At 37.1% G+C, this 26,600-nt stretch overlaps 1 protein-coding gene across 4 annotated transcripts; it reads right to left on the bottom strand.

The window, feature by feature from the left end:
• Positions 1-2,678: 2,678 nt before the first annotated feature.
• On the bottom strand, positions 2,679-26,250 carry LOC123244898 (butyrophilin-like protein 9). 4 transcript variants are annotated; one of them, XM_044673552.1, is made up of 11 exons: positions 26,090-26,250; positions 19,195-19,312; positions 16,902-17,249; positions 15,791-16,072; positions 13,955-14,083; positions 13,296-13,328; positions 12,529-12,549; positions 7,764-7,784; positions 7,552-7,578; positions 5,870-5,896; positions 2,679-4,085 (listed from the first exon to the last, which is right to left on the bottom strand). In XM_044673552.1, the coding sequence occupies exons 2-11, from the start codon at positions 19,286-19,288 to the stop codon at positions 3,397-3,399; spliced, it is 1,671 nt and encodes a 556-aa protein (XP_044529487.1). In that variant the 5' UTR covers positions 19,289-19,312; positions 26,090-26,250; the 3' UTR covers positions 2,679-3,396. The 4 variants fall into 4 exon arrangements, with proteins under 4 accessions (XP_044529487.1, XP_044529488.1, XP_044529491.1 ...); XM_044673553.1 differs by lacking the exon at positions 7,764-7,784; XM_044673556.1 differs by lacking the exon at positions 19,195-19,312 and having other exon boundaries at positions 16,902-17,094.
• Positions 26,251-26,600: the final 350 nt, after the last annotated feature.

Here is a 26,600-nt window from a genome sequence, read left to right as displayed (position 1 = left end):
AGGCAGCTATTGGCAAAAAGGAAAGCTCTCCGGGCCTGGATGCAAAAAGACTTGTATTCAGATCCAACCTTAGATATCTACTAGCTGTGTGACCCTGAGCAAGTCACTCCACCTCTGCTTACCTCGGTTTCCTTGACTGTAAAATGAAAATAATAACAGCAACTACTTTCCAGGGAAGATCAAATGAAATATTTGCAAATCTGTACCACAGTGCCTGGCACTTCATAAATTCTTACGTCCTTCCCTTCTAGCCCATTTGTCATTTGAAATCCTTTCCCTTGTATACCCTTAACTTCAGAACCTATAGTACTGTTTTCATCATTCATAAGTATATAAATCAGGAAATGAATTCGGTCCCTACAGGTATACAGGTGGATGATTATCCCTGACCACAGAGTGAGAACGGGTGAATGGCAATGCAGAGAACCAATGGCCCCTTCCTTCTTGTGGCTGCTGCACCAGGATGTCTTCCCTATGACAGTCTTTGGTGTTTGTTCACCATCTCTGCAAACAGCAATAGGCAGAACACAAAAAGAGAAGTACAGAAATTAGAAAGCTGAGACTAGTGTAAACAGTCTTATTCAAGCTCCCTTGGACTGTAATATACTCACTTTCGATTTCATTCAGTCAAGGTCTTTCCATTATATTTGATCCTTTCAGGTTACTGGAGTCAGGGTAGAGGTTGCGTGATAATGGGGGAGGAGGGGAAAGTATCCAAGGGGATCGTGAATTTTTCTAGAATTAAATCATACGCTTAGATTATGTTTGATCCTGGATAGCCACGGAAAGGAAATGGACTTGCAAGTCAGTTGCAGAGAGACTAGAAAGAGACTCAGGATGTGCAATCCCCAAACGCTTCTTCTCATATGTACGCCAGAACTTGGAGCGCCACCAGGTGGCTGGTACCGGTACTGTGCTCCTGCTAATTCCAGCCTTCCTTCCTCAGGGCCAATGCAAAGTGAATAATCCTGGAAGTTGGCATCCAAAAGTGTTGGCACATCTGTCCTGTCTATTCCATTATGCAAGTTCTGTGAGAGAAGGAACGATGTCTTTTCCTTCTGCTTTTATCACAGACTCTTCCTATACAGTCTTTTGAGGACTCTTTGGTCTTTTGAAAAAAGGTACTAGAGCCTTACACTCCCTGGATGGGTTAACATACAATATAAAAGCAGAAACAAAAGCAAATGCCTGGCGTTTTTCAAGAGTAGAATTCAAACCTACTTATCCAAAGTAAAACCCCAAAACTCTGCATTGGGTTGCTTTGTGGTCTTAACAAAACACCTAGGACACTTTCCTTCAGTCCTAAGGAGAACAGAGAAATATATTTTTCATAGAATCACTGAATTTTAGATTTGGAAAAAGTCTTTACTGATCTCCTATACAAAAGTTCTTATTTCACAGTAGAGAAAACTGGGCTTCCTTTAAAGATTTGGTGATGGAGAATGTGAGAACTTTTTCTAAAAGGGATTTTTATTTTGCTCCTACTTTTAGGTTTTTCACAATTGTTTTATACTTTTTTAAGTTAGCCATGATCAGTCTATCCTTGTGGTATGATTCACTGGAACTGACAGAAGTAACAGCATTTTTACCTCAAGTTTTTTCTATCTGATTGTATGCCATGTTCTTTTAAGTTAACTGCAGTCATCTCTCTAGGAAAGGGTTCTATGTCTGGCACCTCTTCATCCCCAACCATTGAAATTTTTTTCTTCCTTCAAGGCCCTGCTTAGGCCCTGCTTAGCCACTGGTTCTTTTTTTTTTTTTTTTTTTTTTTTAAACCCTGACTCCTAGGTGGAAGAGTGGTAAGGGTGGGCGATGCCCAAGTGACTTGCCCAGGGTCACAACAGCTGGGAAGTGTCTGAGGCCAGATTTGAGCCTAGGACCTCCTGTCTCAAGGCCTGACTCTCAATCCACTGAGCTACCCAGCTGCCCCCTGCCACTGCTTCTTTAATGAAATCTCCCTTGGTATTCCTGAGTGACTTTGAACTAGTCATTAAACATTTCAGGTCCCTCTCTGAAATGAGAAAACTAGATTATTATACACAAAGTCAGTATAATATAGTGGCTAGAGGCAGGGACCTTAGAGGCAAGAGGATCTGAGTTCTAATCTTGCCTCTGACATAGACTTTCTGTGACCCTGGGCAAATTACTTTACTAAGACCTTAAGCTGCAAAGTTGTTCCCAGTCTACATTGGTAATAAATATTTTACATTGCTGAACTGAATGGGAATAAGCTCCATTTGTCTAATTGCATGGGAAGAAGTATGAAGCCTGGTAGAATTAAGGGAAATATATAGCCTTTATATTATAGTATTAAAGATAATTCCTATGTGCTTTAAAATAGGAAAGAGGGAAACATGAATGATTTTTAAAAGGTCATTTTAATTTACATTTTGGCTTCTATATTATCTTTTTTTTTTGTTTATGGTTAAGACACAAAGGTGGATTCCAAAGAAAGGATAAATCCTCTAAAGGTTGAGCAAAATCATCAATTTACCAGCTCTAGATTATTTTCTATTATTTGAAGAAACAATTCTACATTAATTTTGTCAGTGGTAATATGGAAGCTCAATGATGAGAGATTCCCAAAGTGACACTAAGGCAAATAATTCTAGAGAATTTTAATTTCCGATTTCCATGGCAATCTTTTATTTAATAATTTTGTAACACTACCCACACACTCATTTTTAAAAAGATTTTATTTCATCTGATTATACTGTAAACAGCAAAATATAATTAAACATCCTTTATGAGATCAATGAGAACAGGCTGAGTGAATAAATAAATCCCAGAGTCAAGCTTTAAAAAAATACTTTTAATTTATAAAACCTTTCTTATTACCAAACCTTTAGCAAATAGATGTTCTTTTAAAAATAAATCCACAACATATTGTTTAAGTAACAGCCACATTGTTCCTGTAGTATGATAGTTAAGTGCTTATGACTAATCAACATATTTCCTTTTTGGTTCATTAAGAATATTTAAGAAATATATCATTTATTTATTTCTCATCTAGAAGAGAGGATGATTATTTCACAAATATCCATACCCCTCTCTTTTCTTTCCCTTTTGTTGCCTGCTATTTTGACATAGTGATGACTTATTATGACCAGAGAGTGGGAATGTCAGTAAGCCCAAGTTGGGATCAGGGATATAGGTAAAGTTCTAATTAGTCCATGAACAACTCTAGTAAAAAGATTGGGGAGGAGGGGGCTAGAAGCAGGTAAAACTTAAAGAATTAGTCAAATCACCCTCCACTTAGTATGCCTTCTCCTTTTCCAGGATTATAGATCATTCTGAACTGACTACATAGTATTTGTGTGCTGATGCTTTGTTGCTTTCTGGGAGACTTGGACGGTGGAGATTTCCCCAATGCACAGATTGTACATTTTGAGAAAGTTACTCTTCCCAGTTCTTAAGGATCCTAATTTCAGCACTATCTGATAAATCACGGGGTTGTAACCAGATGTCACAATCAGCACTCTCTGATAAATCATAGGGTTGTAACCACGTGTCACAATCATCATCTTCAGCAGCTACTCTATCACCCTTGTTGGGCAATGGGCAGATGGTCAAAGGAATGACCTGTTCTCCTCCATCATGGGATCGGGGCCGAAAATAGGGGCGAAGAGTCCCAGAGAATTTGTCAGTGAAGGTGAATATGTGGGAGTTGTCAGTTACATTAAAGAAAGAGACCTTTCCAGCCTCATAGTCCAAGAAGACCCCTACTCGCCTGGGAGGCACTCTCAATGTTAGAGAAACCCGATGAGGATTAAAGATAAAATACTCACAGCCATTCCACAGTCCTATCACCCAGTAACCAGTCCCAGGGCATAGCTTTACCTCTACTTTGCGGTCCACTGAGTCAGAACACACACCAAAGAGCCACCTGCTTTTCTCCCCCACCTCTACCTCCCAATAGTGCTTCCCTGAAATGAAACCTTCCTGACCTAAGACACAAAGTTGGTTTTCAAATCTCTTAGGGTTATCCGGCAGGTCCTGCTTAATATTCCAATAGAGAACACTCTTGCCATCTTCAGAGACCTTAAGGCTGGGATGAGCAGTATCTGGATCCAGAGTTACGTTCACTGTATAGAAAGGAAAAGAGTTGATCTGTGAGAGGAACGCAGGGAGTCTGTGATTTCCCTGGTTCTTCCCTCACATCATTGTGCAACCCTGGGTAAGCTTATTTCCTTCCCTTGGGAACCATTTTCTTCTTGAATATAACATATAAACAAAATTAAAACTAGGGTGGGGCCATGACAACATTACCCAGGACAGGCAATTTAGAAAATACCAACAGCCTTATCTGGAGATGTATTTGCTCTCCCTTCTCAGCACCTCCCTTATCCAGCCTCAGAAGCAGCCTGATCCTAAGGCATGCTGCTTCTTTCCTGATACCCCATGTGAGCTTCTCACCCTTCATCTTTACCCCAGGAGTAACCACTCATTCAGCTGTGTAGACTGAGATCTCATGATGTCAGGAGATTCACTTCCTCTAGCTGACAGCCAAATTCCTCTCCCCTTAACTTTCCCAACTCCCCTTGCCCCAGAGGTAAAAACTCTTAGGTGTTTCTCTGTGTGTGAAAATAGCCCCTGTCCCTTCCCTAACTCCTAAAGTTGGAAGTACATTTCTAGCTGGATTTTGATACTTTGAAGGTGATAAAAAGGGACTTCTAATCTCTCCTTATTTTGAAAGCTTGTGTATTTAAGAACCAAGAGATGGTGTTGGACTAAGATGACATACGCTAAAATCTTTTGTGGACTTAGGTCTGAGTAACACTGTTTTGCCCCCTGCGATGTCATAGAGCTAAAGTTCTATACTTTTAAAAATAGAGCTGAACTAAAGAAATGATCTGAAATGAGAGACTATACCAGAAAACCACAAGTAATCTGTGGAATAAGAATGAATGTGGATTGTATAAACACATACACACAATTGCATATTTTTACATATATCTATACAGGCATGTGCAACCTGGAGAAGACTAAGGTTCATGAAAGCCACTTTCAAATATATAAAAGAAAAAGCTGTCATGCAAACTAGAAAATTTACTTGTTATACTTAAATCCAGAAGGCAGAATGAGAAACAATAGATAAAAGTTGTAGAAAATTTGATTTTGAGAATGGAAAACTGAAATAAAACTTTCTAAAAATAAGTGCAAAAGTAGAAGGGTCTAACTACCCAAATGGTAGGCTCCCTGTCAATTAATATGTTCAAGTAGAGGCAGAAGGACCACATATTAGGCACTTAATATGCATTGACTGATTGATTGGTATTAGGGAAATTATAAAGAACATTGCCATTCAGGGATAGGTTGAACTAGATTATTTATTTCTCAGGTACTTTCCAATTCTGAAAGTCTGTGCACACATGCACACCTATACTTGCTATCATCTTTCTCTCATTATCCAGTTGAGATTAAGATTATGCTAACTAAAGCTAGGTGGCACAGTGAACAGAGAGTTGGGCCTGGAGTTAGGCAAATCTAAGTTCAAATCCAGCCTCAGACACTAGCTGTGAGATCTTGGGAAAAACTGCCTGCCTCAGTTTATTTTTCTGTAATTGTAAAGTAAAATAATAATATCTACTTCTTAGGTATTATTAGGGTTGTTTTGAGGATCAAATGAGATAGAAAAGTACAGTGCCTGCCACATAGAAATGTTTTGTTATTATTATTAACTCCAGTCAGCCAGTCAGCAAGCAGAATTTATTGAGCACCTTCTTGTGATAGAGTACTATAATAAGAATAATTATCATTACTTATATATACATGTGTGTGCATAACACAAAACACAGTGCTTTAAGGTTTACAAACGGACATCTTTAGAGTATACAAAATAAAAACATGGTCTATCTGCTCTGGTTACCTGCATATCTTTTGGCTGCTCTCCATTCTGAAAAAAGAGAGAGAGAAATATTAGCTAATAACCCCAAAGAGAAGAGGAGTGGAATGACTTAACTGCTTGAGATCCAAACAAAATAAATTCTTAAGTGAGGCATAAGTGGGGAAAGAGAAAGGACTTTAGGGCCACCCCTAGGAAGTGAATAGGTAATCTGCCTATTCCCAACCCCTCCCTTCATCTCCAGTCACCAGCATCCCATCCTTCAAGACCCAGCTCTAGTACTATCTCCTCCATCACTACCACTACCATAACTTGCATTTACATAATACTTTAATGTTGGTCCTTCCTTCTCCTCAAAGCTAGATTGGCACTTATCCTTTATTAAAGTTCTGGCCCCCCAAGTCTCATTATATTTTCAAGATGACCTAGGTTTTTGAAGACTATGCTAGCTAGGTGGCTTAATAGAGAACAAGTTCTGGGTTCAAATCTGATCTCAGACACTTCCTATCTGTGTGAGCCTGGGCAAGTCACTTGCCAAATCCTGGTTGCCTAGTCCTTATCTTCCAACATGGGACCTATATTAAGTATCAATTTTAAGGCAGAAGGTAACAATTTAAAAAAAAAGACTGTGCTAATTAACAACACAGATTCTTGGAGTTCATACCCAGTTGGAAAGGTTTAAAGTATAGACTTGGTATGACAAGTAGGGTTAAGTCTACCAAAATTCAGTAAGGTTTATCATGAGAAAGTTGGTCTTTCAGTGGTCAATATTTGGAGGGGAGGACAGCAATTCACAAAAACTACAAAATAGAATTTGCCATCTGTGTTAGTATAGAGAGTGTCCACACCAACAAAATCATGAATCCTTCAAGTGCTGCCTTATATCAATTATTATGCAATACTTCATGTTAGGATTATTTACTACACTGTAAATACCTTGAAGATTTAAGTCATGTTACATAGCAGGCACTTAACAAAATTTTTCTACCTGCTGAAGAAGTGAGCAACACTAGAATGGCCACTGACTACATATGGAACCTTGATGTAAGGCAATGCAAAAGAAAAAGAAGACAAATTTGCTTTCCCTAAGCTTATGGTTTAGTTACCAAAACAAAATAAAAGAAAATACCTATAGAATGTTTACCAAGCAGTATATTCAAATTAGTATAACTTTACCTCATCTCTCAATTGCCTCAGTTGCGAAATAAGTTGTTGTTGAGTGGTTTCAGTCACATCTGCCTCTTTGTGACCCCTTTTGAGATTTCTTGGCAAAGATACTGGAGTGCAGTGGTTTGTCCATCTCCAGCTCCTTTACAGATAAGGAAACTGAAGCAAACAGAGCTAAGTGACTTGTCCAGTGTCACATAGATACTAAATGTCTGAGGCCAAATTTGAACTCAGATCTTCCTGACTCTAGGTCTGACAGTCTATCTACTGCATTGCCTAGCTGCCCTTGTGAAATGAGCAGGTTAATATAAATGATCTTTAAATTTTCGACAAATTCTAAGCCTACAACCCTATCAATTCAAATAGAGGACATATGTGGCACCCCTGTGGAATCAAAAAACATTATCAGAATAGGAGGGAATAATTTTGGATGGGGAAGTGTTTTGAACAAATTTAGGAAGACATACACACACACACACACACACACACACACACACACACACACACACACACACACACACACACTCTGAATCACTCACCAGCTTGTCCTTCTGCTCTTCTCCAATCTGAAACGAAAGAAAAGAGGTAAGAATAAAAGTATAATCATCGCCTGTTCCATGCACACTAGCAGCCTCCTTCTTCTCACGGAACTAGGTGGGAGATAATGAACAGGCATATATGGACTGGTAGACCCCCAAACACAGTGCAGTCGATTCAAAGGTATAAAAGAGTTCTTAGAGAGAACACTCACCAATTTCTGTCTGAAGCTTACCTATAAAATAAACCAAGAAATATATCAATTCACCAAGCTGCTTAGGACAAGTGGACAATTCCAAAGTCAGAAGGGCATATCCTTGGGTGGCAAGAGTTTCCAGATCTTAAAGCACTTTTATTCCTTACCCAGTCTCCTTTCCCTTCTCTTCTCCTCCCTCTTCTGCCACCTACAGCTATTCCTCCCCTCTTTTCTTCCTCCTCTCCTCCCCTCAAAAGAGGAAAAATTCCAGATTGCTCTCTAGGAATCCAATCTGGAAACAGTGTGGAGTACACTGGTCTAAAAGCAACCAAACACTGGTCAAGGACTCTTATGCCTTTCCCAAGAGATTCAGTTTCTTTTTGTTTTTACTTTCGTTTTTTCAATTTGAGTGTGTGTGTGTGTGTGTGTCTGTGTATGTGTCTGTGTCTGTGTATGTGTCTGTGTCTGTGTTTATATCACCTTGATCAGGCTCATTTTGAAGGAGTTACTAGTGATTTTTTTTTTTTCTGGCCAGAAATACCTCTGTGCAAACTTAGAACCAAACAAGTTTTGGGAAACAGAGTGATCACCTACAATGGAAGGAGCTTGCCAATAGTTCTCTGACCTAGGTGCTGAAGAGTTCTTAGTTGCTTTATTCATTCCTACAACTCTGTAGATGGAGAAGAGTATCCCATTAAAAAGAATTCACACTGTGGTCTTAATGACATCAAATATACTTCCTGGAAGTAGCTAGATAGCATAGTGGTTAGAGAGCCATACCTGGAATCAGGAGGAACTGGGTTCATATCTGGCCTCAGACACTTAAGTTGAGTGACCCTGGACAACTTATTTAACCCACTTGCCTAGCCCTTGCTGCTTTTCTGTCTTAGAATTAATACTAAGACAGAAAGTAAGGATTTTATATGTGGGTCTGTGAGTATACACACACACACACACACACACACACACCAGAAATTTTGGTAGTCAGAGTAAACACTAACACCTGTTAGAGAGAGGGTTGTTTTGTTTTGTTTTTTAAACCTTTACCTTCCATCTTAGAATCAATATTATGCACTGGTTTCAAGGCAGAAGAGTGGTAAGGATAAGGCAATAGGGGTTAAATGACTTGCCTAGGATCACACAGCTAGGAAATATCCAAGGCCACATTTGAACTCAAGACTTCCTATGTCTAGCTCTGAATCCACCGATGTACTTAGCTGCCCTCAAAAGAGAAAGTTCTTAAAGAGAAGGGAAAAAATGTTCAGAAGGGGGAAAAAGGAACAGGGCACCAAAGGTCATGACTTCACAAAGTTCACAGTTTGCTTGGTACTTGGAGTTGCAGGCAGAAGTGTGCTGGTCAATGTTTAACACCTACTCTTCAAAAAATGCAGAAAAAATTGTACATAACACACTTTTAAAGCTTACTCTACATTATTAACATTCTCTCCATCACTTTAAGTCTAGGCAATTAATAATGCAATAAATCAACTCCTGATTTGTAGTGGTTTCCAATTTCTGAGATGCTAATATTCACACTAGAAATTTAACAATCAGCTAGAGAGTGGTTAGAGCTGGCTCCAGAATACCCTCATAAAGGTTTCTTTCAACTCACTATTTCCTCAACAACAGGAAATGTGGTATAGTTATAAGAACACTCTGGCACTCAGGAGACAGAGGCTGTAGTCTTAACTCTGCCATTAACCAGATGTCTGACCTTTTTTAAGTCACTCTACTTGCTTCCTTATCTATAAAATTAAAAGAAATTAGATTGCCCCCAGGCACCCTCTAGCTCTAAAATGTTATTGTTCTAAACTGGCAAAATTAGTTTTTGATGTCACTTACTTTCTTATTTCTACACTCTCCCCTGCCCTTCATTCCTCTTTCCTCCTACCTGCAAATCCAGTGCTCTCAAATACCTTCCTGTGTCTTATAATTCACTCATCTCTTAGTTAATAAAGGCTTAGTTAAATAAAGTAAATTTATTTAATGTAGTACAGTGGAAACAACATTAGCTCTAGAGTCAGAAGGCCAGGACTCAAATTCCACCTCTGACATTTTCTACTGTGTTATTTTGGGATAGTTTCTTAATCTCCGTTGGCCTCATTTTCCTCAGCTGTATAATAAGGAGTTGGGATTTAATGGTCTCTGAGGCACCTTCCTCCATATTTCTGACCTCTTACAAATAGATCATCATTAGCTCCAAAGAAGGATAATTTTGCCACTTTTTTGGTTCATATTTAGTCTCAAGTTCTTCTTTTGCTTATTTTATTCCTATGCCTACCTTTTCTAGAACAATGTTTGTTTCACTTGTGATTTTATTGGGAAAATTTCCAATATTTCTTTATGAAGAATGCTAAATTTTGGTTTTACAGAAACCCTTTTGGATATATTAAATATTCAATTAAATGAAAGATCCTTCTATTCCTCTGCTTTTTAGTGTCTAATATAAAATGAATGCTTTATTTTGCCAGACTTTTTTTTGCATATACTTATATAATTATGTATTTTATTATCTGCATAATTTATTATACTAACTACTTTTGCAATGTGGAATCTTGGCATTTCTTGCATTCTTGGCAAAACCTACTTGGTTATAACAAAAAAAAATTTTTTTTGTATGTAGTACCATACTCTATATTGTTATTTTATTTAATATTTTTGTATAGATATACATTACAGTGTTAACTTAAAATTTTCTTTTTCTGTTTACTTTCTCTGATATAGGAATCAAGATTGTATATATAACAACAACAATATTTATTTAGCTCTTTAAGGTTTGCAAAGTACACTAAGTAAGTATAGGCTGGGTTAAATGACTTGCCCAGGGTCTGAGGTAAAATTTGAACTCAGGTTTTCTTAACCACAGGTCCAGTGTTTTAAACACCTACTTATGTCTTTCACAGAAAAAGTTGGTTGGGTGTTTTCATCATATATGGAAAATAGGGAAGATTATTTTTCCTTAAATATTTAATGGATTCGTTTATAAATCTGACTAACCCTGGAATTTGTTCTATGGGAATTATTCACATAAGAACTTGCTCATGTTCTTTTTTTCTGAGACTAGGTTATTTAGTTTATCTATTTACTTTTTTAATTGTTTTTTAAACTGAGTATGATTGTTTATAGAAATTTATTTTATTTTTTTGTTTGTTTTGTTGGCAATAATTGGGCACAGTGGTTTCTGATAATTTTATTTGTTTCTTTTCCATTTGTTGCAAAATTTCCCTTTTAATTTTGGGATTTTGATAATTTGGTGTTCTGCACTTTTAATGGTTCCTTTGTTTTGCTCATTTGCTCAAATTTACAATCCTGTTTATTTTCCCTTTGATTTTCAAAATCACTTTTATACTTGTTTAGAAATATTGGCAATTTGTTATTTTTCTAATTTTACTAATTGCATGCTAAGCTTGTTAGGCCTTTCTTTTCTAAAATTTGTTTATATATATAATACTCCATATATTCAGTCAGGCATATGGAGTATCCTCTTCAAATTCTCATAGTTTTATTCCAAACTTTTTTTATGTTATCACAGGTGTAGTATTCTTTTTTTTTTACGTAGATTGAATTATACCTATTATTTGTTCTTTGATCTACTCATTATTTATGATCTCAATTTAATCTTCATTTAAACCTGCATCTTGAAAAGATATACTTAGCTTTTCTGCAGTTCTGAATCTAATTATCAGTTATGTCCTAAATTTTGTAAAAATTCCAAATAGCTGAGAACACACACAATCACCCTAAGATTCTCATTGGATTGAAAATATCAGTCTAATTTTTCCTATATTTCTATAAATTTCTTATTTATCTTTCTGTTACTTTTTATCCATATTTGTTAGATTATATCACTAGGCTTTGACCTCTAGCTCTGTTGCTTTGATTTTGGGTATTCTACACTCTTCTAATTTTGCCATTTAAGAAAACTTTACTCTCTTACTTGTTCTGCCATCCTTGTGTTTTTATATTCCACATGATTCATTTTACTTCTCAGAGTTCATTGTTTTATTATAAATGTGCACTGTTTTTTTTTTCTAACATGTCAGTTCTCTTGTTTGTCCTCTTGTATTTTTAGTTCAAAGATCTTGGTTTTAATCATAAAGATACCAGATAAATATTCCTTTATTTATCTAAGGTTCTGAACCATACCAGAAGTTCATGTGGTAGGTCTTGCCTCTCTTGTGAGAGTTTAGTTTTTATTGTTGTAGTTTGGTTCTTTCCTTCTGTAGGTTCCATCTTGATTTCTTTTACCCCACAGTATTTATTCAATCCATTGAGAGCTTTTTTTTCTTCTTATTCATTTCTCTGTTAGTTTTCCCAAAAGGCTTTTTCTGTGAGGCTTTCTTTCCTCTTTTTTTTTCCTTTCTCTCTTTTGGATTATTGTTCCTTTATTTGACACATTTTTTTTCCGTTTTTTGAGATGATAGGAGAAAATTTATCTTAGTCATGTTCACTCATAGATTTTATCAAAACTCATCAAATATTTGCATTTTCAAAAGGGCCTAGCAACACAAAGTAATTAATTTCTAATTAAAGTCTAATGAACTGCTAGTAGAATCTAAATGGATAGGCACTTTTGGAAAGAACCAGACTTCCTGGAGCTCACAACCCCTCAAATGATATTATAGTTAATATAGTCTATTGTCAAGACTGACCTTACTCTTTAATTGGTCTATCAATTAGAGGAGAATAAAGTAGAATGCCATTCTGTTTCTTTCTAGTAATGCACCTGAAAACATTTTATTCTTTTCTATTTAACTTGTCATCTGACAACCAAAGAACTTACCCAACTCAGCTGTGAGTTTTCCTGAAAGTCAAACAGAAAGAAATATATATTAGCAAAATAGAACAACCTCCTGATAGTAGCCCAAGCAAATCTCAATACTGTCAAGCCAACAGCTGGTTATTTTAGGATCTAAAACTATTGAGGCTGTCTTACTCTTAAATCATGATACCCTAGAGCAGGGGTCGGCAACCTTTTTGGCTGTGAGAGCCATAAACGCCACATTTTTTAACATGTAATTTCATGAGAGCCGTACAGTGCTCACAGTGCACGCTCCTGTAACAGTGCCTGAAAAAAAAAATTGATTTTATGGCTCCTGAAAAAAGAGCCATATCTGGCCCTCAAAAGAGCCAGATATGGCTCGAGAGCCATACATTGCCGACCCCTGCCCTAGAGGTTAGCACTCAGGCTCTTGGATAAATGCTCCATTACTTTCTTGGATAGTCAGCCTATAATAGGAAGAAAAAAGTTCTTCTAGGGAGTATAATAACAAATGGAAAGAGAAGATAACAAATTTGTTCCCAATAGCTTTTGCCTACTAAATTAATTTTTTATTCTTGCCTGTTTCCCCATGCTACTTTTCTAGTTTTAGGGGGTCATCTCTTTCTGGTCCCAAATGTTACCAATTATCTATACGAACATGAACTTGCTCTAGGCCTCAGCTTTTCTACCCAGAATTGAGAGGTTTGGATTGGACAATAACTAAGACTTCTTCCCCACTTTTCTTCATTTGGGGGATTGTTATACAAAATGTTATTGCTTTTACTTGCCTTTTTCTTTCTCTGACTTTTTCCTCAGTTTTTCTAGGAAGAAGAAAGAGAGAATTTTAAAAGGAGTTACTCTGGATCTTTTTAAACCTCTTCTTTAAAGAAAGGCACTTCTTTTACAGTAAGGGTTCTTAACTTTTTTCTGTGTGTCATGATCCCTTCTCAGAATAATGTTTTTAAATATCTAAAATTCATAGAATTATGAAAGAAGTCAATTATATTAAAATATAGTTTTTTTGAAAAGTTCAGAGACCTCAATTTAAGAATCTGTTTATTAGTAACACATTTTTGCACTGAAATATCTGGAGGAAATCTTCATCTTCTTTTTTATTTCAAGTAGCAGGTTTCCTGTAACACAGACAGACAGAAGGAGCCTTTTCCAAAATGCACTGGGCAAATATCCCAAGAGAATATAGTGCCTGGAACAAAATAGGCACTTAATAAAGGTTTATTGATTAATTATTATTGGAAAAAGAAATATTTTCTCCCTTGGCTATCAAATCTAAGAGTTCATTTCCTTTCTGCCTAACTATCACTACTCTTGTAGTACTGTCATATTTTGTCCCCTTTGTATAAGGAGAGCAATATATCACATTATAGGTACTCTAGATGCACACCACCTTTTTTTATGAATGACACCAAAGCTAGAATTGCCTTTTTACCTTTGGATCTTCGTTGCTTCTGGAAGAAATAGAATGCTAGAATCATGCAGAGCACCAGAAGGCTAACCAGCCCCATGAAGGTTCCAATGAATGATCCTCTCCACACAGAATTTTTTGGTAAAAACACATCTGCAATATATAACAAAGGATTTGCCATTATTGTTAAGCTAAGCTAAAACTGATATCACTGTCATCTTCATTCCTTTAAGTGTTGATGTTTATTTTGAAAATTTGTAATATATAATACATATATATTCATATATCATACATGTATAGTTATGTATGTATGTGTATGTATTTGCAAATGTAAAGTAAACTTCAGCAGATTTTTCAAGAGGTTGTAAAACTGTCCTTTGCAAGGAATATAACCTGCCTTTGGCTTTGTCCACAGATCCAGTGACTCAAGAGACATGGAGAGAGAATCAACCTGCTATAAAGTAGATTACCCAGCTTAATCAAATTTAGATGTCTGATCTCAACCAAAACTTAAAAGACTTGTGGTAGGAAGGAGGAAGTGAGAAAACCATCACAAATAGCTGAAGAAGAAGCCATGCTGGACTAGAAAGGGGATCAGGTCAATTTACTCCTAAGACTATTTATTGAGACTTGCAACTGAGAAACCATAGTAGACAGTGTGGGAGAGACTATCATAACTAGGCATTGTCTACAAATCCCTTATCTGTCTTCTGCTGCCCTCTCCTATCCATAGATGGGGAGAGAGGGGCAAGAAAAAGCTACTTTTTGTTTACTTCCTGAATCACTCTCACTCTTGTATTCCCCTGCTCTTATTTAATCCTGATATGCTGTTGAAAAAGTAGCTTGGCGTTAGGGAGCTTTATCCTTTCTCTCAATTGTATACTTTCTTTCTTAAGCCAATAAACGTGATAAAATTTTTCTGTCCCATTAGAGACCCAGGTTATTTAATGTGTATACATTGACTTCTTTCTCAACAATCACATATTCAGTTTGTTCTTCAGTTTATCAAATGCATTTGCCCAGATCTATCACATAACTCCCTGGTCAAGTTGCCATGCTCTTGCCCTCCTCTGACTAGGAACTCAAGCTTACATTCTGGGATGTCTGGTTGGCAAGCATTCAACACCTTATCTCGTCCAGGACTAGCTGCTTCCCAGCCATCCTTGGGCCATTCTATATTGATAGATGGAGTTGGATAGAGGAGTGCTGAGTGTAGAAATTGCCTCATCAGAGATGAGAGACATGTTTGGTCAGACAAAGCTGGTCTGGGGACTAGAACTAGAGAGGATCAGAGAAAAAGAGAACAGAACAGGGTTAACTTTCCCAAACCTTACTCTACCTCCTCAGACTCCTCAAAAAAAGAAAAAAAAAAAAAAGCTCTTATTAGATAAAGGAGACGGTGAATACAGAAAGAAATATGATGTGGGGCAAAAAAATACCATTTCATAGGACTTCAATGAGAAGGTTAGGGCATTTCCCTATGCATTTAAAAAAGTAACCTCTCAGGGGAGAGGAAGAGGTGGGAATTTTCACAATAGCTTGCTGGAGGGCTTCATACATATCTATTTGACATAGCAATTCTGGGATTATGTCAGTGAGTAAACTTGCCCACAACTCTTCCCTACAAGTGGTTAGATATATAATTAAACACTTATCCACAGGTACTCATAGAGCAGTGGACTGAATGTGCCTGAGGGGGAAGGGTCAAATGGAAATACTCTCCCAGAAACTGACCAAACACTTTCCCCCCTGTTTCAGGCACACTTCATTCTGTAAAGGCTTTAGTATTAGATAATTAAGAAGAAAATTATTTATTAAATGAGGACAATTAAAAAGAAAATGATGATTCCTCCTACTGACCTGCTATATGAATTGTAAATTCTTTCTTTTGCACAAGGAGGGTGTTCTGGATAGAACAAGCCACATGGCTATGGGCTCCCTCTTTGACCACCACAGACATTTCCAAGTGGAACAGTCCTTGAGCATCCTGGGTTATAGCTTTTGATAGGGCAGGTAGTTGTTGTTCTTGATAATCTTTCCATATAGCCTTTGGTTTGGGGTACCAGCCTTTGGAACTACACCTTAGTAGGATGCCTCCATCTTCAAAACCTTCGATGTATATATTTGGATCGGAGCCCAGCCCTAGGGAAACAAGGGAAATCCAAGTAACATTGACTTCTTTCTCAATAATTACATATTCATTTTGCTCTATAATTTATCAAATGCATTTGCCCAGATCTACCACATCACTCCCTGGTCATTTTCCAGTTGTCTCTACCTCTAACTAGGAACTTAAGATTACATTCTGGGATGCCTGGTTGGCAAGCATTCAACACTATCTTTTCCAGAACTAGACTCACTAAGCTACTTCCCAGCTACCCTTGTGCCATTCTATATTGTATATACATGCCTTCCTCCTTCCTTCCCTTTTCCACCTCTAGCTCTAAGAACCACAAACAAAACAACACTACCATTCCTGGAAAGGACATGCTCTATGACTCCAAACACTATCCTTCAGACTTCTCTGTCCAAAACACTCCTCCTAACCATCATTCCCCAATATATGTTTTCTTTTTCTGATGGAATGTAAGTTCCTTGAGGATAAGGACTAATTTTTTTCTGACTTGTATTTGTGTACCTAGTGCTTAGTACAATGTTTGGCACAGTGTAAGTACTTAATCATGATTTTTCATTCATTTGTTCACCTTTTCCATCCAATTTACTTTGCAATCACTTCAACTCATCATGTGTATATGTGTGCATGCATGTACATGTGAGCTTTGTTGGGAAGTGGGGGTCTCTCATAAGTAGACTATAACCTTCCTAAAACTCAGGATAATGTCTTCTATTTCTTTAGAATCCTGTTTAGTGATACTAAATGTCCTCTTGATCAACCTAATTCCCTTTCAAAAGAATTTCAATGCAACTACTTTTATTCTGTTCCCTTCTTCAGGGAAGATTAATCACCTACCAGCAACTTCCAGCTCCCAGGTAGCATTGTTGGAGAAGTCCTTAGATTGAAAGAGGCATCCATATTGACCTTCATCAGCAGGAATAATGTGGAGGAGACGTAAGGCCACACTTCCTTCCTGTATGTAATCCTTCAATAATTGTGCCCGGCCCTGGTATTGTACCATCTGTCTGTTGAATGGCTCCTGCCTATCCTGGTAGATATGGACGATTTCAGAGATTTTGTTCCGGAAAAAGCGTATCTCCATGTCTTCTGCATCCAGTTTGGAAGGTAGATAGCAGGGAAACTCCACCTCCTCCCCAACCATGGCCAGAATAGGTTCTCTATGACCAATCACCATTTCTTCTTCTGAAATAAAGAAGCCATCACACACACACACACACACACACACACACACACACACACACACACACAGAACCCCAACACAAGTGCTTTAAAAACAAATTGTCAAATATAATTTCCTTATGTCTCTCCTCTGCCCAAGAACCTACAAGCTGTCCCTGTTTCTTACCATATCTAATCCAAACCCTTTAGTCTGGCCTTCACAAACTCTCTACAAAGTTTTCTCCCCTGATTCATTGGGTAAAATACCCATAGATAACCCCATATGCTCTAGTTGGACTAATCTTTTCAAATCTCTGGAACATAAAATGCCTATTCTTGCCTCCATGCTTTTCCAAGGGCCATCCTTTTGCCTAGAATATGCTCCTCTTCATCTCTCCACCATCTTGTTTCTTTTAGTTTTTTAAAAACCTCGACTAAAATCCCACCTCTAAGAAGGTATCCCTATGAATTGTACAAATCATTCATTTAATTTGTGTTCATTTGGCATCTTCTAGTGGAAGCAATATTCAACCTCCCTCCCTCCTACAAGTTGGACTAGCTTTTCATTAAAAGGATATGGTTTATATTTGAGACTTAATTGGTTTGAGGGACTAATGGCTCAGATCATTGACATCACCTCTTGATTACTAAGTACAAAACAGCCACAAGGAACTCCATTCACATTTGCTTTACTAAGATGAACCAAATTATGATGTTCTCAGTGATTCTTGTTGAATATCCTAGTCACTTAAACCTTGCCTCAGTTTCCCCACCTGTAAAAAGATTAGGATAATAATGGGACCTTCCCTCAGGCTTGCTGTGAGAATCAAATGAGATAATGAAGGTGCTATATAACTATTTCTTCCTTTCCCTTTCTCTTCTCCAATTAAGACTAAGTAAATCTCCTTTTTGTTAACTTTTAAATGAGTTACAAGAACCTCAGTTCTAATATCAAGCAGAAATGACCAGAGGACTGACCTAAATTAGACCCAATCCTAATCTGCTGCACAATTAATATACTTTTTTTTTATATGGAGAGAAGGGCAGTGTGCATGGTCCCCCCAAATGCTGGAGTGCATAGGTCCCATGAACACAAGGATCATATCTTCTATTTCTCTCCTATTCACCAACTGTACTTAGGATATCATTCAACATGCCGTGAATGTTCAGTAGATGTTATATTTCATGATATTCTATTCCTTCAAGAAACCCTCCCAGAACTACTAGAAGAGACTTGATGATTTCCCTTAATCCTTTTTTGTCCAAAACCAACAGAACCCGAGAACACAACTACATCCTGTAAGTATTTTTTTTTCATACTAGTTATTATTATATGAGCTATCTGAAAAATGAGGGGGGAAGGTTAGGTGGTCTCTGATGTCTCTTTTAGCTTGAGATCTATGACTAGGTGGTTGGTGGTGTGGTGGTTAGAGTAATGGACCTGGAGTCAAGAGGATTTGAGTTCAAATTTAGCTTCAGATACTTAATAGCTGTGTGACTCTGGGCAAGCCACTTAACCTCTGCCTCAGTTTTCTCATTTCTCAATTATAAAATGGGGATAACAATAGCATCTTCTTCACAGTAGTTGTGAGGATCAAATGAATAGTCTTTCTAATTCTTTCTATATTTCTAATATTCTTTCTAATTCTGTGTATGTGTACATGTATATGTCAGACACTGATTGGGGGCAATGAAAAAGGCTAGAATAAATTTATAATTTAATCAAGGTCAGATTCCTTGCCTGATAATGGCTAGTTGAGGATGGTCATGAATTGTTCCCACTCATTCAAGGAATGAAACAATCTTTAAACTTCAGTTCTGAAGACCATCAAATAACTTCCCACTAGCCTTCTCCTAACTTTGGACTCTTGGACAAGGGAATGGAAGAAGACTGAATTGTGAAACTATGACAAGATGCTCACCATCTTGTTTTGTATTTAAGTTGTTTTGTGCCCCAAACTTATTTTACCTGCATTCACCTCCATAAGATAGAGAAGGAGGAGGAAACAACTGGTTAAAGAAGAACTCTGGAATAAACGAGGAAAATCTGGGATATCCACCATCTCGGGTCAAAAGTGATAGGATACCTGGAACATATAATAAGAAGATGTGTGCTGTGTGTATGTTTCATTTTAGATCTGTTATCTGAATTTCTTTAAACTTACTACTTGAATTTCTCTTACTCTGAAGTTCCTTATAAACACCTAAGGCCCTGAAGGTTGATCATAGTTCCTCATTTCCCCAGCCTTTGTTTGTTCAAGGGTACCTTCAGGAAAGTGCTTTATAAACTTTGCAACACTATTATAGAAATGTGAGCTATTATTATTGTTGCGAATAGCCCTGGGATTAAAGTGAGTTGAAAACTCCCACAGGAAGCTCTCATTGTTCCAGCCAAGAATAGATTACAATGTGAGTGGGCCAGAGTGTCCAGATTTCAAGGTTTAGCAAATTTCTCCAGATTAAGGAAAAATTGCTGAGACTTAATGTTCCCCCCCTACCCTATTCCTGCCTCAAGCCAACCTCTGGCCTACTTCCCTTTATCCTGGAAGATAAGATCAACAAAACAGAGCTGTGCAACAATGCAGATCTCTTGAGATGACTTTCTCCTAAAGAGCTTATATTTGGAGAATTGTGGGAAAACATCTTAATAAAACAGCTATGGATAGGGGAGGCAGTGTGATATAGCAGAAAGAACAATTCTGCTGCCCAGACAATATGTGACTGAGCCTCAGTTTCCTCATCTATAAAATTGGACTGGATTTTGAGGTTCTTTCCAGTATTATATCTTATCCACTGATAAAGAAAGAAAAATTATTTATTTAATATTCTTTGCTTATATACTCTGGAATAGTGCAAATTTTATCAATTGGATTTTGTGTAATAAAGAGCTGTTAATGTTTTATTTAAGTTAATCTAAACTTTATAGTCAAAGAGGGGTATCAGTAGCCTTAATAATTTAGAATTTATTACTGAATGTAATAATTTAAATTTATAAATAATCATTAAGCCTTTTGCCAAACATCAATTTATATCTCCTTTTTACTAAGTGCTTGGCACAACCAACTGACACCCACAGGCAAGTAACCCTGGGAAGAACAGTGAAGTTTAAGATTATTGGTCCCCCAGGGAAGCAATCATATGAACATGCAGCCTTGGGCATCCTTGGCTACTGCCTCTGCAGGTACTATAGCCCCACCCTTTGGGCAGCCACAATTATTGAAAACTTGGAAAATAAAGTATTCACAATCAGAATCCTTGGCATCATCAAACGGCACAGCATCAGAAATATATGTATTTTGGGGGGCAGCTGGGTAGTTCAGTGGATTGAAAGTCAGCCCTAGAGATGGGAGGTCCTAGGTTAAAATCCAGCCTCAGACACTTCCCAGCTGTGTGACCCTGGGCAAGTCACTTGACCCCCATTGCCCACCCTTACCACTTCCACCAAGGAGCCAATACACAGAAGTTAAGGGTTTAAAAAAAAAATAGATGTGTTTTAGTTTACAGAAAAGAGACTAAAAAAGAAGCATTACCTTCTGCCTTGCCAACTGTATCCCAAGGGCCTTTCCAATGATCTTTTCAGCTGAACCCTTCCATATTTGTTATTTTTCCCTAGTAAAATAGAATCTCCTTGAGAGTAGGGGCTGTCATACTTTTCTCTTTGTGTCTCTAGTACCAAGCACAGTTCAATGCAGAAAAAGAGCATTTAATAAATGCTTTTTTAATCAGTCAGACATAAGTAAATAGTTCCCAAAAGGCAAATGGCAGGATTTAAGTTTGCTATCCAGCTCTGTCTCATTCTTATTTAAGAAGCACAATGTGCATGTAGTGAAGAAAAGTACAGGAAATAAATGAATGGCTTGGATGATCCAGAAACTGGATCACTTTTACACTAGTTGGGAGATTAATGACTAAAACAAGGTCAAGACTTCAGAGGATAATTAAAAGGATCATAGAATTTAGAGGTGGATGGGACCTTTTAGCAATAAAGAACCTGATATGTTGACCTCTTTTCCTGCTTTGTTACATTAATTATGGTCATCTCAGTGTCTGCCTCAGAAAGAAGACCTGGAAAGAACTCTAGAGCAACAATGACAACAACAATAATTCATATTGATAAAGTACTTTGTGGCTTACAGAGTACTTTCATTATAACAACCTCTGGGATATAGGTAGTATAAATATTACTGCTTTCATTTAACACCAGGATTCAGATAGGTAGCAAATAACGTGCTAAAAATCTTAAGGCTATAATTTTTATCATACATGATATATCATAAATCATAAATGATAATTTGGGGCTCAGGGTATTCTAACTCCCTATTTTACCATTATTTCCTTTTTAACTTACATTTATTTATCTGTTTGTTACATTAAAATATCCCCTTCCCTCATCAGGGAAGGTATTATTTGACAATAAGATATATGCATATATAACAGTATGTATATATAACACTATGTCTTGCTTATTTCTATTTATCAGTTCTTTCTCTGGAGATGGAATTACACAAGTCATTCTTCAAACAATATTTCTTTTGTTGTATATAATGTTCTTTTGATTTTTCTTGCTTCAGTCTTCATAATTTCATGTAGGTCTTTCCATAATTTTTTTTTAATTAACCTGTTCATCATTTCTTACAGTACAGTAGTATACCATCACAATTGTATGCCACAACTTTTTAACCATTCCCCAATTGATGGACAGTTCTTCTTTGCTGCCACAAAGTGAGCTTCTTTAAATATTTTAGAAAATATGGGTTCTTTTCCATTTCCCCTGATTACCTTTAGTTTTATAACTGTTTGGGCATAACTCCAGATTGCTCTCCAAAATGACTGCATCAGTTCACAGTTCCACCAACAGTGTAGTTTTCCCATTTTTCTACATACTCTCCAACATTTGTCATTTTGTGCTTTTATCATTTTAGCCAGTCTGATAGTGCAAGATGATACCTTAAAATCATTTTGATTTACATTTCTCTAATCCAGAATAACTTAGAGCATTTTTTCATATAGTTATATATAGCTTTGATTTCTTTATCCAAAAACTATCTATTCGTATCTTTTAACAATTTATCAATTGGAGAATGGCTCATATTCTTATAAACTTAATACCGTTTTCTATATATTTTAGATATGAGACCTCTATCCAAGAAACTGCCTATAAAGATTTGTTCCCAACTTACTCCTTTCCTTCTAATCTCGGCTACAATGGTTTTATTTGTATAAAACCTTTTTAATTTAATGTATTCAAAATTATCTATATTATATCTCACAATAACTTTTGTCTTATGTCTTGTTTATTTATAAATTTTTCTCCTATCCATAAACTTGATATGTAACATATTTCCTGTCTTAACTTGCTTATGATACCTTCCTTTATGCATAGGTCATGTATTTATTTTCATTTTATCTTGGTAAATGGTGTAAGGGTTTATATCTAGTTTCTGCTAGACTCCTTTCCAGTTTTCCCAAAATTTTTTACCAAATAGTGAATTCTTATCTTTCAAACTTGTATCTTTATTTTTGTTAAACACAAGGTTAATATAAATTTTTACAACTGTTTGTTGTATGTCTATTCTGTTCTACTAATTCCTTTTTTTTAGCCAGCCCCAAACAGTCTTGATAATTAACCATTATTTTTAAATTGTCTTTCTTTACTTGCCTTCCTCTCTTTTCTATGCCTTTCTGCCAAAATAGTGAAACATGGCCACAGCAGGGAGAGGAGAAATAAGCTATTTGGAGAATCCTGTGTTAAGTAAAATCTTTGAACTTGGAGAAGTAACCTAGGTCCTGCCAGAAGAGAAGGACATTATGGCTTCAGGAGACCTGGGTTTCTAATCCCAGGCCAGGTTATAAACCAGCTGTATCACTTTGCACAATTTACTTCACTTCTCTCAAAGTTCCAAGGCCATAGAAGATTGTAGAGTGTTAGAGCTAGAAAAGTTAAGATAAAAAATTATCTAGGAGGGGCAACTGGGTAGCTCAGTGGATTGAGAGCCAGGCCTAGAGACGGGAGGTCCTAGGTTCAAATCTGGCCTCAGACACTTCCCAGCTGTGTGACCTTGGGCAAGTCACTTGACCCCCATTGCCTACCCTTACCACTCTTCCACCTATAAGTCAATACACAGAAGTTACGAGTTCAAAATAAATAAATAAATAAATTAGCTAGGTCAACTCTCCTTATTTTATAAATGAGACAGATGAGGTCCAGAGAAATGAAATAAATTGTTCAGCATTATGCAATTTAGTGTCTAACTAAGAAGTAAGAGGCTGGAGCTAGGTGGCTCAGTGGATTAAGAGCCACACCTAGAGACAGAAGAGCCTGAGTTCAAATTTGACCTCAGATGCTTCCTAGCTGTGTAACCCTGGACAAGTCACTTAACACCACTTGCCTGGCCCTTACCACTCTTCTTTCTTGGTACCAATAACAGTATTAATTCTAAGATAGAAGGTTAGGGTTCAAAAGGGGAAAAAAAGATACAAGATTGCAGCATGAAACATAGGAATAGATTGTTGAAGAAAGGAGTATAAGCTCTCTATACCTCTCTAGCATGCCCTACTTTGTCACTTTTTCTCTTTCTCCTCATACATATACAGTCTCTCTTGCTCTTTGTCTCTCTTTCCCTTTGTCTCTTTCTCTCTTGTTCTGTCTTTATTTCAGTCTTTGTTTCTGTCCCTATCTCCTCTCTCTCTCTCTCTCTCTCTCTCTCTCTCTCACACACACACACACACACACACACACACACACAAATATACAGGTTGTCCCAAGTCTTAGCATAGTTTGAAGCTTTATTAGCTTAAAGTTATTCTAAGACTTTAGGGGACAACTTGTATAGTGCTTTAAAAGTTTCAAAGTGCTTTAGAAAGGTACATTATATCACGGTAGTCTTGAAACAACTCTTTGAAGTAGGTACTAGGGATGTCATTATCACAGATTTTACAGATAAGAAAACGAATGCTAAGTTGGTTAAAAGACTTACCCATGGTCCTATGGCAAGCAAGCATTCAGAGGTAGGATTTGAACCCAAGTTTTCCAGACTCTAAGTCCAGCAGTGTTTCTGTTATTCCACCCTGAATCTCCCATTGGCATGAGCTTGGAGAAGTAATTGTATCTCTAGACTATCCAAAGTTGCTCTATAATTGATTTTTGTTATTCAATTTTTCTCTTATCAGAAAGGTGTATATGCTCAAAATCCAATGATTTGCTTAAAGTCACACTCCTTTAACTGGTGGAGGGTTTGACTCTTCCTCACTATATGAGTTTCTCTCTCTCTCTCTCTCTCTCTCTCTCTCTCTCTCTCTCTCTCTCTCTCTCTCTCTNTCTCTCTCTCTCTCTCTCTCTCTCTCTCTCTCTCTCTCTCTCTCTCTTTCACACACGCACACACACACACAGAGTCAGTCAGTCAGTCTCTCAGTCTCATTTATTTTTATCTGTAAGATGGAATAATATTAACATTACTTATCTCACAAGGTTGTTGTGAGCAAAACACTTAATAGCCTTAAAACAATATGGAAATACTGTTTTTTGTTTTTCTCTTTGAATCATGCCCATGACTATAAGCACAAGCCAAAACCCAGATCTTTTTAATGCAGTATATTCACCAGCATCAGCATCTCCATCTTGTTTATGAAGAAGAAAGAAGGTGTCTATCAAGTTGGTCAAGGGAGACTATATTCCCATTTTATAGTTGAGGAAACTGAGGCAGACAGAAGTTAAGTGACTTGTCCAGGGTCACACAGCTACTAAGTATCTGAGATTGGATTTAAATACAAGAAATACAAGTCTTCCTGACTCCAGGCCTGGTACCCAGCTGCCTCTAGCACAATATCTGACACATAGTTGGAGCTTTAAAAAAGTTTATTAATTAATTGACTAACCCAGAGTGGTTAACTAGACTATCTCCCTCCCTCTGACAAACAGTGGACATATGTTGATTTTTCTGGGGTTTGAGTCAGAGAAAAAAGTAGAACATTTAGACCCTTTCTCTTGCTAGACCCTTTCCTCCCTAGATTCTATCCCACATCCAAATATTTTGTTGTTGGAGTCTCTAATGAGGTTCAAATGAGATAAAATATGCAAAGCACTTTGTAAGCCTTAAAGCACTATATAAATGCTGGTTATTGTTGTTGTTGTTGTTGTTATCCAGCAGTAACCAGGTTTACCCCTAGCCTTCTACTTTACTTCCGTTGAGCTCAAGCAATATTTATAGAATAAATAAAGTGGTGTGCACATAAATGTTTAACAACAGGGTTCTGGTGGAGGGAGGGAATAGGAATGGCTGCACCTACTTTCAAGTTTAATCTGTATATATTAACACTTCCTTAAGCCAAGACAATCAAGCCTTGATTTGCAGTTATTGTCCATTTCTTTGGTATGAATGCTCACACTGAAAATTTAACAATCTGCTCTTACAAGTCTAGACATTCCTGTGTATACTTGTTTTTAAGAGCCACCAAAGTTAACCAGCATTGCAGAAATTCCCATTTGGGCTGAGAAATAACAGCTAACATTTTTTATAACTTTAAGTTTTGCAAAGCTCATTCCATATACTCTCCTTTGCTCTCAAGGCCATCCCAAAAGGAAGGTGCTGTTGTTATCTTCATCTTGCAGATAAGGAAACTGAGACTGAGAATCTCATATACAGCACATCTAACAAGCCTCCCCTTGAAGATTTCTAATAATTTCCTAAAGTATCAGAGTGCATTGGGGGACAACTAATATTGTTCTTATATTGAATTTAAATCTGCCTCTTAAGAACTTCTACCCAGTGCTGTTAGTTCTCCCTCACTGAGCCCAACTGGCAGAAATTGGGCTTACTCACTCTCCTGTTGTCATTTCTGAAAGGATTTGCAAACAAATACCTTACCTGGCAGTCAGAGAAAGATATCCAAAATGATAGTGGACTCTTAGGTCTCCCCTTCCTCCACTTGCTCAACAAGGAAGCTGATTTTGAAGAATTTTCTCAGTCTGAGACTTTAGAATGATGGACTCATCTGAAATGAATAGATAGTGCAAAGGACTAGAGGCACTCACCTAACCCTAATCTTAAAAAATAAACTGCTCTTTCTATGCCCAACAAAACCCCAGATGGTAAGGAACAAAAAAAGGAAATGTCCCCATCATATCCTGTCCCCATGGAAAAAAAAATACATTGAATTACCATATAAATGATTCCTTCAGGGGCTTTAGAGGGAAAAGGTATCTAGAAGCTTCCTGGAGTCACAGAACACAAGGAAGATGGTTATGGCAAAAGTTCAAGGCTTTTTGATTGGTCTGCCTTGCCCAGGGCTAGTCTTACCTTTAAAATAAAAAAGAACATGAAATATGAATTTCAACCCCCAATTCCTTACCCAAACCTGATCCTGGTAGGAAAAAGA

This window comes from Gracilinanus agilis, chromosome 4 (genome assembly GCF_016433145.1).
Source record: "Gracilinanus agilis isolate LMUSP501 chromosome 4, AgileGrace, whole genome shotgun sequence".
In the NCBI taxonomy this organism is placed as follows: Eukaryota; Metazoa; Chordata; class Mammalia; order Didelphimorphia; family Didelphidae; genus Gracilinanus; species Gracilinanus agilis.
This window is presented reverse-complemented; position numbering and strand designations above follow the sequence as displayed.

Coding starts and splice junctions, on each gene's coding strand:
- LOC123244898 (XM_044673552.1), bottom strand. CDS start 19,288: ATGGTGGATATCCCAGATTTTCCTCGTTTATTCCAGAGTTCTTCTTTA. Junction 14,084..15,790: donor ATTTACAATTCATATAGCAG/GTCAGTAGGAGG, acceptor TATATATTGCAG/ATGTGTTTTTACCAAAAAAT. Junction 7,579..7,763: donor TAAGCTTCAGACAGAAATTG/GTGAGTGTTCTC, acceptor CTTTCGTTTCAG/ATTGGAGAAGAGCAGAAGGA.